Below are 13,007 nucleotides of genomic sequence, written 5' to 3'. Positions count from 1 at the left end.
TCTCCCACCTGTGTTGCAGAAGCAGATCTGACTCGAGGTAATTACAGGGCTGTGATGGAACAAAAGAACAGAGGGGGTGCACACATGTGCATGCACGTGCGCACACACACGAAAAACCACCTTAACCTCTTGTGAGGAACCACAAAAGAGGGAACACACACTTGTGGTGCAGGGAGAGAGCGAGCGGCTCTAAATGATGGAGGCGGGGAGGTTGCATCATCCAGCTGGGTGTTTCCCACCAGACTTCATCGTGAACCTGCTGCCTGCCAGAAGGCTCGTCGCACTCCGCGCCAAGTTCTGCTGCTCGTGAACCCGGTTCTGAGTCTGGAGTCATTTACCACTTGTCAGTTCAGCACATTCACATCCAAGTTTGTACACTGGACACGTCTCCACCAGCCAGATTACAAACCTGATTCAGGCTCCATCTTAAATGTGAGAACATGTATTTTTCACTTGAGACATTCTGATCACACTTAAATACTCATCAAGTAATAAAACTAAAGTAAATGACGGCTGACTTCCATGTAGCTGCTTCAGTGATGGACTCAAAATAAACCACAATCATTATGTGAAAGCAACACAGCAGCCTCGGAGTGAACTATTCCTGCTGTTCCTCTGACACAGATTCGGTGCTGCAGCTAACTTTGCCGCTGGTTCAGGAGCTGAACATGAACCCCTTCAACACAGCCACTGTGCACAGAGACAGTTGGGGAAACATTCCACCTCTGAGTTGTCAGCAAAGGTTAAAACAGCTCTGAATCTGTGTAAAACAATAATGCTGGCAGTATTCATTCAAACACGAGTTTTTACATCACATCTCTGCTGGCAGCAAGACGTCACCGTTCAGTCCCGACTCTGCACATGTCGCACTGGCACTTGTTACCACGGCAAAAATAGAGAAGTTTCAGTCAGGGTTCCTTGTGTTGTGGTGATTTATGCTGCTTGGTCAGAAGATGCCACCGTAGTATGAATCAATAGGGAAGGGCTAACCCTAATAGAGAGGTGGCACGTATCACCAGAGCACCCCGCCTCCTCGGAGCATTCTTTCACAGCCCTGACAGAGGCTTCATTTGGAAAAACTGGCTTGAGTCTCCATCACGGTGCCACTAACAGGGCTTCAGCACCCATGGATCATGACATCGTTTAAGCTACAAAGGTCCAGAGGACGACAACCAGACGATGTGGGGCTGTGACCAGAATCAGTTAATCCAAAATTTACTCCACCATTAATGTAACTAACAGCAGTTTGAGTTGTTGTTCTACTGTGACAAAGTTAGCCAACCATTGCTGCCATTAACGGTTGTTTCTACCTGACAAGAAATGAGCAGAACAAACTGGAACGTGGTCAAGGTTTCTTGCCCTGGAAATCCTGGTTCAGTTTTAAAACTTGTTACCTTGATTAGTAAAATCATCGGTCAAAGTTGGTCCTTCAGATGCCTTTCTCAGCCCGACCGAAAACAGGACAATAATTCACCATTTACAGCAACAATACTCCCTGAATTTATAAAGCTTCCAGTTGCATTGTGTCATTTACGCCAGTATGTCCAAGATGGCTGACTTCCAGACTGATGACAAACCGTGTAAACAACCCTCTATATTGAGACCGTCTCCTCTCACCTAGCTGCAGAGGGACGAGGAAGGACTTCCTGCTGGTGTCCATCTCCTTCGGTCGAATGAAACTTCACAAATTTGATGTGAGGGATATTTTACTTGTAAAAGCTTTACAGTTGCTCTCCAAACTAGCTGTGCGTAAATATTCAGCCAGTCCATGTATGAAGACATTTTGAATCCCATCTGGTTGGATTATTTCAATTTTAATCAGATAGAGCAGGATTACACACTTTGAGGTGGCAAAATGTGTTTAAATGTTAAAAACCCAGAACCATACTGTCTTTTTCACTAAGATATCAATATCTTTTGCCAGCATTTACTAGCTTTGGTGCCTGGTGTATTCTTATAGGCTCATTCATGCACTCACACATGTTCACACAGTTTAACGTGCCTCTTGAGTGTGTTTTCTGTGTGTTTAAGCCACACATGTTAGTCATTTCAGTGTGTTATGGGAAAGATCAACGTCTATATATGCAAATGTGTTCATGTACCGTGTGTGTGCGTGTGTGTGCATGACTGGTCTCCACAGATGGGGTTCAGTTATTCCTTAATGAATTGAATTGGCGTGATGGGACCCTACATCAAACATTGGCCTCATCTGTGAGCCTCTTCTCTCCTCCTCCGCATGTTTACTGAATCACACACCAGCCAGAAACCGAGGAGGATTTATGTTTGGGAACCAGGGACGACAGGACCTCGGCTCGCTGTGACGGCGGCCTGAACTCAGCTGTGGAGCCAAGAGGCTGGACGCTGTCACAGCCAAGACTAATTTCTTAATTTTCTACGCTGGTTAGATGATTCCGTTCTCTTCTCTCTAAAACTCGGCAGTGAAGAGAGGACCGATTCTCTGTGTCACATGTCTGAAGAGATGCTGACGTTGTCTGCGGAGGCCAGGGCCAGTTCCGCATTACCAGGCTACTCTTTATAGTTAACTGCTAAACACATATTCTCACTCAATGCTGGGACTCTGGCTCGAGGCTGGAAACAGCATCTGCGAGGGCTGAAAGTGGAGCCAAACTGTAACTTTCCAAAACGCTCCACTCAGCAGCAACTTAGTGTTTTGGTTTCAGTAAAAACAGAAGCAGCTGCTCTGCCGGGTCACATGTCAAAAGAATAAAGATTAGACACCACAACCCTCTGAACCCAGAATCTGCAGGCAGGTTTCTAATGCACCTTTTCCTTTCAAAGAAATTGCAGCAATCAGGCAACTTATCGGAGTCAGGAACTTAATAAACACACCAGATATTCCTATTTCAGACACTGCTTAACTAATCTTGTCTGCTAATCAGGAAAAATCTAATCTCTAATCTTGGGATATTTGTTCAATATTACTCTATTCTGTATGGCTTAATAAAATTTTGCCCCCAAAAGTGTTAGAGCAATATTTTTTGTTAAACTTAAAAACTTAAAATTCTGCACTCCTCTACACAAAAATTCCATGAGTATTGATTTGATCTGTCGGCTGTGAGATAAATAGAAAAAAATAATTGAATGTTTTTTTGTTTTTGTTTTTTTTAATTGAGGGTGGCACGGTGGTGCAGTGGTCAGCACTGTCTCCTCACAGCTAGAAAGTTCCGGGTTCAAGTCCCGGCTCTGTCACGGGATCTTTCTGTGGGGAGTCTGCATGTTCTCCCTGTTCCTGCGTGGGTTCTCTGCGGTACTCCAGCTTCCTCCCACAGTCCAAAGACATCAAGAGGGGTCCAGGTTAATCCAGACTCTAAATTGACCGTAGGCGTGGCTGGGAGAGCCAATGGTTGTCTGTCTCTATGTGTTGGCCCTGCCATGGACTGGTGACCCGTCCAGGGGGAACCCCGCCTCTGGCCTGACGGCTGCTGGGATAGGCTTTTAATAATTTAAATATTTGGCCTCAATTAACTTGTGAATAAATATGCTGATGGATTAGATAGACCATTTCCTTAAATATAAAGGAACATGATTCAAAATGTGCGATTTCCACAAGTTAAAATTTCAACCGTATAATGTGGACTCCTGGAATTTGACTGAGGATTGTTGACAACATGTCTTGAAAAACAATTGCTAATATCTACTACGTACGCTGCCAGTGACCTGGAACAGTCCTCGAGGTCCAGGATCTATCATTTGAACCAGATCAACTGCTAAACTTAAGTATTGTTCCTTGCAGTGTTACTGTGTCCATGTGTACTTCAGATTCATTTAAAATCTGTTCTTTCCATTGTGACGTCATCGAGATCTCCTGCAAGCAAACACACACAACCGGTGACCACATGACCTCCAGAGGTGATGATCATTGTTTTCTATTTGCTGACAGGATGAAGTACTCACATAATCATTTCTGTGTAATAGTATTTACCTTATAACTTAAAACTAAATACATTTTACAGCCATGCTAGGAACAGTCAGAGGCGATGAGTGAGCGGAGCGAGGTGACGCCAGCTGACAGACACAAGTCAGCCAGCCAGTGATGAGAAAAGTTTGACTTTAAAACAGAAGGTTATCAAGTCTAATCCACTTTGTTATTCTGTCCTTCAAAAAGTCCCAGAAGATCAATTTGGCTGTTGGCGTACCGCCACACTCCCCCTCAAGCTACCTGTGAGGACCCCAATGACGACACAGAACACCTTCATGGATCTATTCCAGTGCGGATGTGTGGCCTGCGGCGGAGGGAGGGTTAGCGAGAAACTGAACTAAAAGAGAGCGTGGGGGGAGTGAAAGAATCCCTCTAAGCTCAGGTCCTGGGAAATAATTGGGGCGAGGGAGGCAACCGGGGAGGGAGGGGGTGGTGTTTGGGGAGGGATGTGGATCGTGGCGGGGTGAGTTTATTATGCTGATGCAGGAAAACGTGGAGCAGAAGGGTGGGGGTGGGGGTGGCAAGCAGGGTGGGATTATTAGGAAAATGACTCTGGCAAGAGGAGAGGAAGCCTGGTCCAGGCCTGCCTGCGCGCGCATGTGCGTGCGTGCGGTGATTGTGGACATTATGAGAGCAAGGACAGTTTGGGAAAGCAATGACACGACTGGAAAATAAGGATAAACTTGGACAGTCCAGGAAGTGGGAGATAGTTTGGAACACCAGACTGTTTTGGGGAGTGGAGGCAGATTTTGGAAAGTGAAGGCAGTAAAGTGATAACAGGTTTGGAAACAGAGGACACTTCTGCGGGTAGACGTGTTTTGAAACTATTATTATGAAAAGAGGATTTTTGAAAGGCAAAGGAAGTTTTTCGAAGAGAAATAAGGACTTTATGTAGTCATATTAAAATATTTTTTTAATTGGGACACAATTTCAAGGACAACTTCACTGATTAGTATTTTAAGCCCATTTGAAAAAAGGCTTGTTGCTAACGCCATGTTGACACGTCACTATCTTAGCTCTGATTTTCTACTCGTCAGTGGGGATCGCCAGCAAATGCTGCACAGAGGTTAAAACCATGCTGGACGCAAAGCTGGAGCAGCATGTGTGCGTCAGATATTCTAGATTTATAGCAAAATTAAAATGTGGATTACACCAGCGATGAGCATCACATGAGCCAGCAAGAGTGCAAGACATGGCATGAGGGGAAACCTGGGACTGAGATGGAACTGTTGCTTCCACGTGTGCATTTGCAATATGGACCGGTGTCATTGTTGCACCAGAGGACGCCACAGTAAACAGTGACAACAGGGAGCCGGGACACGTGGAAACAACAGCTGAAAATCAATGCTCATGTCCTTTTTTTTAAGGCATCAGCTAGAATCCTTGTTTCTCAGGGACATCTATTTTTGGAAGGAAAGACTGCCTCTGTCTCTTGAGTATTCTTGCAGTACCCAAAAAAAAAGTATTTTGTATGCAAAAACATGTACTACTTATTGGTCCTGTGTGAGTTCTGGACAGGATTCACTGCAGCTGTTGCAGGTGAAGGCAGGCCAGGGTGAGAGAACCAGGAAGCATGGTGTCAGTGTGCTGGGTGTGTGTTGGTGACCCTGAAAGGTCTTGATGGATCAGGAACCGAGCACACTGAGTGTTGGGGTGAGATGCTCTTGCACTTGAGCGACACTCCACCGAGTCACACACACAGGCTATCAGACTGAGTGAGCGCTTCACTGGCACCTTGAAGGCTGCTCTCTGGGCAAGCTCAAGGACAGGCTGCTATAGGTCATGTTGGGCCTCAGGCCTCTCCCAAAGGAGGACCCAGTCCATTCCTCCTCTGCTGAGCTGGTTTTCAGCCAGCTGCTGCATGTTCCAGGGGAGTTCATCCCTGGAACCCCTTAGAGGTATCATAGCAGCGAGCAAAACTTCTGAATGCTGCCTGGGTTTATCACCAGTTCCCGCATCACACCACAGCCTTCTGCAGTCTCATGGGCTGACTTGCCAGCAACCAGCAAGGTACATGTTTGTCTGCCATGACACCCACTGTGACCCCCTTTGGCCACCTCATAGTGGGCCGTTCTGAGTCCTGGAGGCTGAGGAGACTTTGTTGCCGGACTTTGGTGGCAGTGCCACCCAAGCCTGTGCTGGCCTCAAGCAGGGGAGACCCCCACGGTGCTGTTGAGACCACTGATGGTGATGAGAGTGATGAGAAGGCAGGCAGGGGTAAAAAAAAAATCAGGGAGCATGGTGTGTGTGTGTGTGTGTGTGTGTGTAGAAGAGCGGGGTAAGACTAAGTGCCTGGTGTTCCAACAAATGCAATTCTCTGATTTGCAAACACAAATATCCTGACCTCTGTGCTGACTTAGGCAAAGCTCCTATTTGATGGAGAGTGTTTTGACGATGACTCAGTCCCAGAGAGTTCAGCTGGCATGTTGAACTGGACCCAGCAGTTCCAACTACACCGATGGTTGTCGGTAGTTTCAAACCCACCAATCAAAACTCTTCTCTCATCCATTAGTTTAGTTCTCAACAATTACATCTGGTTCAACATGCAAGTGAAACTTTTGCAAGTGTAAGCTTGTAAAACGGTTAAAAATGCAACAAATTAATTAAGATTAATAAACAGTGGTTTCCTGTGATTAATCTCGATTAAATTATTTATTTTTTTTATTTTTGAGGGGGAGGTAAAAATATTTGCTTGCAGTTGCTTAGCTTTATTGATAACATCTGCGTTTACATGGTTTTCTAAATGAGAATGTCTTCATATGCTGAGTCAACTCTTCTCAGTGTTGCTATTTGATGTGCTCGACCCCCCCCCCCCCCCCCGCGTGGTCACGTCCCTGACCAGTGACTCCTCTGCTAGAAAGTGACACAGGTGGCTGAACTCTCAGCTCCGCCATGTTTCAATGTCAGGCTGTTTTACATCACACGGCTAAAGTGTGGCCAAACCCACTGAGTTGCTGCACAGCGTAGATGTGGCGCAACGGAACATCAGTCATATATTTCATCTGCATAAACGTAAAATTCGAATGATAAGTTGCAGATGAGTTACACCTATTTACGCTAGTTTAAATAATATTTCAGAAAACATGTAACACCAATAAATATTGTTTTTTTTTTAAGTCAACAAGGGAAGTTGCACGTTGCTATTATTTGTTCAAGTTCTGTTAGGCTGTTCGCCTGCAGCTGTACTTAAAATAGAAAATAAGGGTTCTATCAAAGAGGTTCCTCGTTACTATTGAAAGACTGTTGTGTGTGAGGGGGTTATAAGGTGCTTTTGAGACAAACACACACACACACACACACACACACACACACACACACACACAAACACACAGCCCCCAGGGAGACGTTAGCCTGGTGGCTAAACCACCGATGTTGGAGAGAGGAAGGGGAGGAAGGGAGAGGGGATGGACGGAAGAATATGTATAAAGTAATTCCTCAGGGTGGGGGGAAAAAACCCCTTGTAGGGAAACAGGAAACAGGAGGAGAGGAGCAGGAAGTAAAGGGAAGGAGGAAGGGGGTTTTGCTTCATAGTCACGCTTGAAGCTGCAAAAGAAACAAACAATGAAGCTCTGCTTCCAGAGGAAAGAAAAAACTGCACACTCCTGTTTAATCAACATGCATATAGAGGACCGTCTTCCAGGCGGAAGGAATCCTTACGCCTGTGGCTCGCTCGCTCGCTGTGGTGGGGCGGTGAGGTCACAAAGCAGCCAAATGTATTTTTATTCCGCCTCCCTCCCCCAGAAGCTCTGTAAAGGTTACAGTAGAACTGGAGGAAGTTTTAGTGAAACTTCTTCTGGAGATTGTGTGTTGGGGGTGGGGGGTGCTGTTGAAAAGCTGCGTAGGTACAGTCGGCCCCTGGGGAGAGGAAGGCAAACAGGCAAGAACAAGTGGGTGGAGAACTGAGAGGGTGCCTCAGAACGCTGACCTGACAGCACAATTACACAGCATCATACACCGTGAAATTATTTCCCGGGCCGCATTTGGAGGAAAGTCAACGTGAAAAGGGACACGAGTCGAGGGTCACACGGAGTCTAATTTAATAGTTTTGTCAAATGTTTCAGTTCCAAGCACCCCGAGGCGTCGTTCTGGTTCACGTGGGGTTCAGTCTTTGGTGGGTGTCGTGATAATTCCCTCTGACAGTTCAAGGCTTCCTTGTGACATTTTCACAGCATCTAATCATCTGTTCATATGACTAATTTCCCTGCACTTCCAGTGAACTTGCCACGTTAATTGATTTTGGGATTTCCTATTTCCTGCATTTTGAAACAAGATGCTTCAACCTTCTGACTTGTGAGTTAATGAGGGGCAAGTTGAGTTTCAAAGAGGAACCTTGGGGTGAAACCTTAGTGCTGCCGCCATTTTGGATTGAACACACCAGTGGCAACTGCAGACAGCATGCTCACAAAGACGAGATGACCGAGAAGAAAGTGAAGTCAAAATTGGCATCATTCACTTCCTGCACATTTACCTATTTATGTTGAAATTTCTCAAGTCAAAAATGGCTGAGAATGATCGACGCCATGCTTGCGGTTCTGGTCTCAAACTGGATTTCACACTGAGTAACTCCAGATAAAGCAAAACGTGTCACTGAACCATTCCCTCCGTTGATGTGTCTGAGGTGGAGGCACGACAGGAAATACAGGGAGACTCAATGGCGTTCATTATTTTATTCTCGTATCTCATACTCTGGTTGGATCAGAGGATCAGCACGAGAAACAAGTTACCGGGTAGTTAGTTGAATGTCGGGAGTTTGTCATTGGCTGCTCCAAAAAAAAGAAAAAAAAAAAACCTCCAGGGTCATCAAAAGACTGTAGTATCCTCTAAAACTTCCTCCAACTAAATGAAACCTGTTTTATATGTGTCCCACCCATACTTTGTTAAAACCCTTCCATCTCCTCCTCTGATTGGATGTTGCAACACAGACCTAAACGACACCTCAAGTGTGAGCCAATCAGAGACAGAATCCAGTAGCCTGAGGGTGGGTCTTCTGGGGACGCAATCCTAGTATGTCCACTTATTCCTGGGTTGTAAAAAGTAAGAGTCCAACTTGCTCAATATGAATAATATTTGTATGGAAGTGTTTTGACTTTAAATCAATCCCAGAGTTCAGCCTGCATCTTGAGCAGGACAAAATGGGGGTAATGACACGGACGTTAATCCCACCAACAGACACTCGTCTCCCAACCATCAGTGTGGAGCCGGACGGTTACACCCAGTTCAACACGCAAGTATAAACTAATATTGTATTGGAATAGAGAAATGCGTGTAAACTGGTCGTGAAATTGTCATGAGGTTCCTTGATAGGCTGTGTGTGAATAAAAAGTGGAAACAACTTCGTTCCACACACGAGAACAGACGCCGTCAGAGGGTGCAGATCATCAGCTGGGTCACTGTCGAAACCGTTGGCTGGTACCGTGTCTGATGCTCTGAAACCGCTCATCTCACTCCTGAGCTGACGAGCAGCATGGCAGCTGTTTGGCTGATAAGGCTGAATAGAGCAAAACCTGCAAATAACATGGTTCATAAATATGTACAGTAGGGATTATTTCAAGGACACCAAACCCTGGCCATTGCTGTGGACTAATATAATCAGGTCTACTTGTTGACCTCCTTCCAAGACCCTCCCCCCCCCTCCCCCAAAACCCCTGCTGAAGAGATCACATGACAGCTCTCTACTGTGGCCACCACAATACTGCAGGTTTTTCAGGAACGGCTTCATGTTCAACTTCAGCATCCATCATCTGATGTAAGTACCTCCTCAGCTTCACATTTACTCCCACTGATGAGACACTCGTCTCTCTCTATCGAATCTCCACACGCACACACACACACACACACACACACGCACAGTATCGCTGAGTAATACTGTATAGGTGTAAGGTGATCCAGCAGTATCATATCTAAAGCTGAATGGAGGAAGAAGTTGAATCATCCTGCAGAGCTCTAAAGGCTTTTAGACACTTTTTCTACAAACTGATAAAGAGACACAAACTTGCTTTTCCACTGAGTGAAATCTTTACTGTAGCAGCTAATTCACATATTATGCTTAAGTGTAACATCATGAACTGTAGCAGCAGCTTCACCTCATTAAATACTGTGATGTCGTAACGACGTGACGCCGAGGCCACAACAGTTTTCACCTCATATTTTCCCAAACGCAAAAATCCTAAAAGCTTAAAAACAAAAGAGACCGGCTCTCTGGCAGGCCGCCATCATTCCATCAGAAAATACAATATTGCAAAGAATGTGTCACAACCCAACCTTTAACATCTCTCTGACCTTTGACACCATCAATATTTAAACATAAATTAAATTTTCTTGATAATCCTCGAGAAACAATAAAAAAAAAAAATGCAAATAAAAAAAGAAAATCCCGACCATTCTATATACTATCTTCCTCCAAAAATTTAAATATAATTTTTTAACATTTCCATGAGCGTTGGCACATAACTGGCTTGAATTACAATTGTTCAAAGGCAACATTTGGCTCCAGCAGAGCATCAATAAGGCAGCATAAATAAATACTCACATCATCTGCATACTGTGATCATCAGGATTCCTCTCGCGCGACTTGATTGTTAGAAGCTTAGTTTCAGTTTCTTTTTTGGCTTTAAGACAGAATCGGGTCTCAGGATGTACTTAAGGAGGTCACATACGGTTAAGTACTCAAGTGTTAAGAATATGAAGTGCAAGTTTAAGGAAGTGATTTTTTTTGTTTTTTTGTTCGGTTTCTCCTTTCGCTACATTCCTCAACAATTCATTTGCATTCCCGCTGTTACTATTGTCTGTAGTGGAAAAACTCCTCCTGTAAACTGGTCTAGTGTTTTTAAGATGTTGGTGTTACTCTGTCGCCTCAGCAGTGGTTCAATGAGTATTTTAGTGGGAAGCAGATACCAGCCACATTAAAATAGTCATTATGGCGCTGTTGAAGTTATTTTAAGTCTTGATATGCTATTTACCACATGATAATGTTTTTTTCCAGCCGTTGATTGCACAGTAAACATGCTGCACCGTCTTGACTCCTCACCGTCTGAGCAGCGTTGCCTCGCAGATCGTCTCCACAGATGAGACGCCCAATGTCCCTCCCTGCAGCAGGAGAGTGATTGGTTCCATCTTTATTGTTCCTCATGATATCCGAGCTCCAGCCACCCTGCTGCAGCAATTCTGTGTCCCCGGTAGTAAACGTCTGATACAGTTAGGGCTGCAAAATGATCCAAAGCCAGTTGGGGTAAATAATCAAGGGAGGAGCAGTGCTAGAATCCATCGTCGTAATCATCGTAGCCGTAATCTGGGAGACAAGACAGAGAGGATTAAATATCTCAGAGGGAAACACAGTCTTACGCGGACAGACATGATTCTTTCCCTGTGGAACACTGGTGATTAATGCTGTTATAGTTCTTCCTGATGATGCAGATGCAGGATCAGTAGCAGCCTGTTGGTCCAGGGTCTAGACTCCAGAACTTATTATAAAAAAACATACAAAGTGCCAAAGTAACTCTGTTGCTGGTGAAGTTTGTTCAGTGTCCAGTTAGATGGCATTCTCCGACTTTGACCCCAAGTTGTTCTTAGTTACACTTTCAAGTTGCTTCAGCCAGAGGTCCACTGACCAAACACCACTCTCACACCCGCTAGCGTCTGGCTTTAGTCTGAAGTGAGGAGAGGTTTAATCTGCATTCTGTCCCGGGTCACATCACCCCCCAGTCAACACGGGTGAAAGCAGACGGGAACACCCTCACTGCCCCCCGTGATGCTACCAAGTGTTTATCCACTGTTTTGGTTGAGATGCTTTTAATCGGGAATGTTTGTTTTTATAAATGTGCTCATGGTTTGTTCAGGAAGTTGGTTCTCTCTGGATCGCCAAATGTGTCTGAACGTTTGGAACTCAAGCGCTTCCTCGATGTCACAGTCCTTTCGTTGTTTTTGGACGGATTTTCTTAATGGCTCCCATCTTTGTAAGATCAGGGAATATTTATTATTGTTTTATTATGTTATTCTTTATATTACATTGGCAATTTTCATTTGGCAGAGGTTATTGTCCAAAGCAGCTCTGAGTAGGACATTCTGTCGAAGGTGAAACCAGCTGTGCATCAATTAATGAACAACGAAGAAGAAGCGGTGAGAAGATGAAAGGGTCAGTTTAAGTAGGCTCCAGGCCTAGTCTAAGCCGACCTGACTTTAGTTTCCTCCAGACCTTCACACCATTGACTCTGACAACCAGGAGTGATTTAGTCCTGATGAACCAGGGCTTCTGGATAGAAACAGTGCTGAATCAGAGTCAGTGGTTCTACTGATACAGGTTTTTGATTGATAGAAAGAAGTGGGGTTGTGAGGTCGCCGGCTTCACGCCAACTCAGACGGAAAAACTGAGGCCTGAATCATTTATGAGCTGGAAACGTGATGTGTGACTGAGAGGGGCTGCATGCACATGAACAAAGAAGCAGAAAGGTTTTTCTGAAAAGGTTCAAAAGTCCACAGAGACGCTTGTTGTGTGTTGGGTGACAGTTGAAAGTGAAAAGTGTCTCGTCACTGCGGGCGCACCAGCAGGGTCATCCATCATCTGAAAAGACTGGCGTTTAATCTCCAGCGTCGGCGGGCGTCCATCCTGCTGATCGTCCTTGAGACTCTACCGCCTGGAGACTGACCCTGACCTTTGACCTTGCTGCTGAGCGGGTCACCGGCAGAAACAAAGAGTTCCCCTACAGGAATCAATTAAGTAGCTCAGGAGTTTTATTGTAGCAGTGTCAGAGACCTTAAAGTTTAACAGGCAGAGACGTAAAGTGAAGAAATGTAATCAGAGCTCATTAAAACGTGGCAGGAGTCAGAGCTGACGCAGAGGTTTGACCCGCAGAGGCAGATTCATTAAAAAAGTGACTCCAACTATTTCACAGTTCACACACGACGCCTGACAGAGTGACACGCAGTCTGAGAGTGGAGTCAACACCCAATATTCAGATGATGCCAGGGCGAGTTGACAAATCTCATTAAATCTGAGTGCACTCATGTTTAGGTATTTTAACTTCCTCGCTTTAGGTTTTTTTGTTTTTTTCTTTCTAAAAAGTTTTCCAGG

At 45.0% G+C, this 13,007-nt stretch overlaps 1 protein-coding gene across 1 annotated transcript in view; it reads right to left on the bottom strand.

The window, feature by feature from the left end:
• Positions 1-9,940: 9,940 nt before the first annotated feature.
• The window catches only part of brf1a (BRF1 general transcription factor IIIB subunit a), a 122,468-nt gene continuing 119,401 nt past the window's right edge, over positions 9,941-13,007 (bottom strand). Inside the window, exon 19 of the mRNA XM_086181890.1 lies at positions 9,941-11,228. Within this exon, the coding sequence (XP_086038016.1) occupies positions 11,194-11,228 (35 nt within the window). The 3' untranslated portion in view covers positions 9,941-11,193. The remainder of the gene's footprint in view (positions 11,229-13,007) is intronic.

The sequence above is a fragment of the Aulostomus chinensis genome, chromosome 17, assembly GCF_037954235.1.
Source record: "Aulostomus chinensis isolate RoL2024-O1b breed Wild chromosome 17, RoL_Achi_v1.0, whole genome shotgun sequence".
NCBI classification, from domain to species: Eukaryota; Metazoa; Chordata; class Actinopteri; order Syngnathiformes; family Aulostomidae; genus Aulostomus; species Aulostomus chinensis.
Note: the sequence above shows the minus strand (reverse complement) of the source record. Positions and strands in the feature narration are given on the sequence as shown.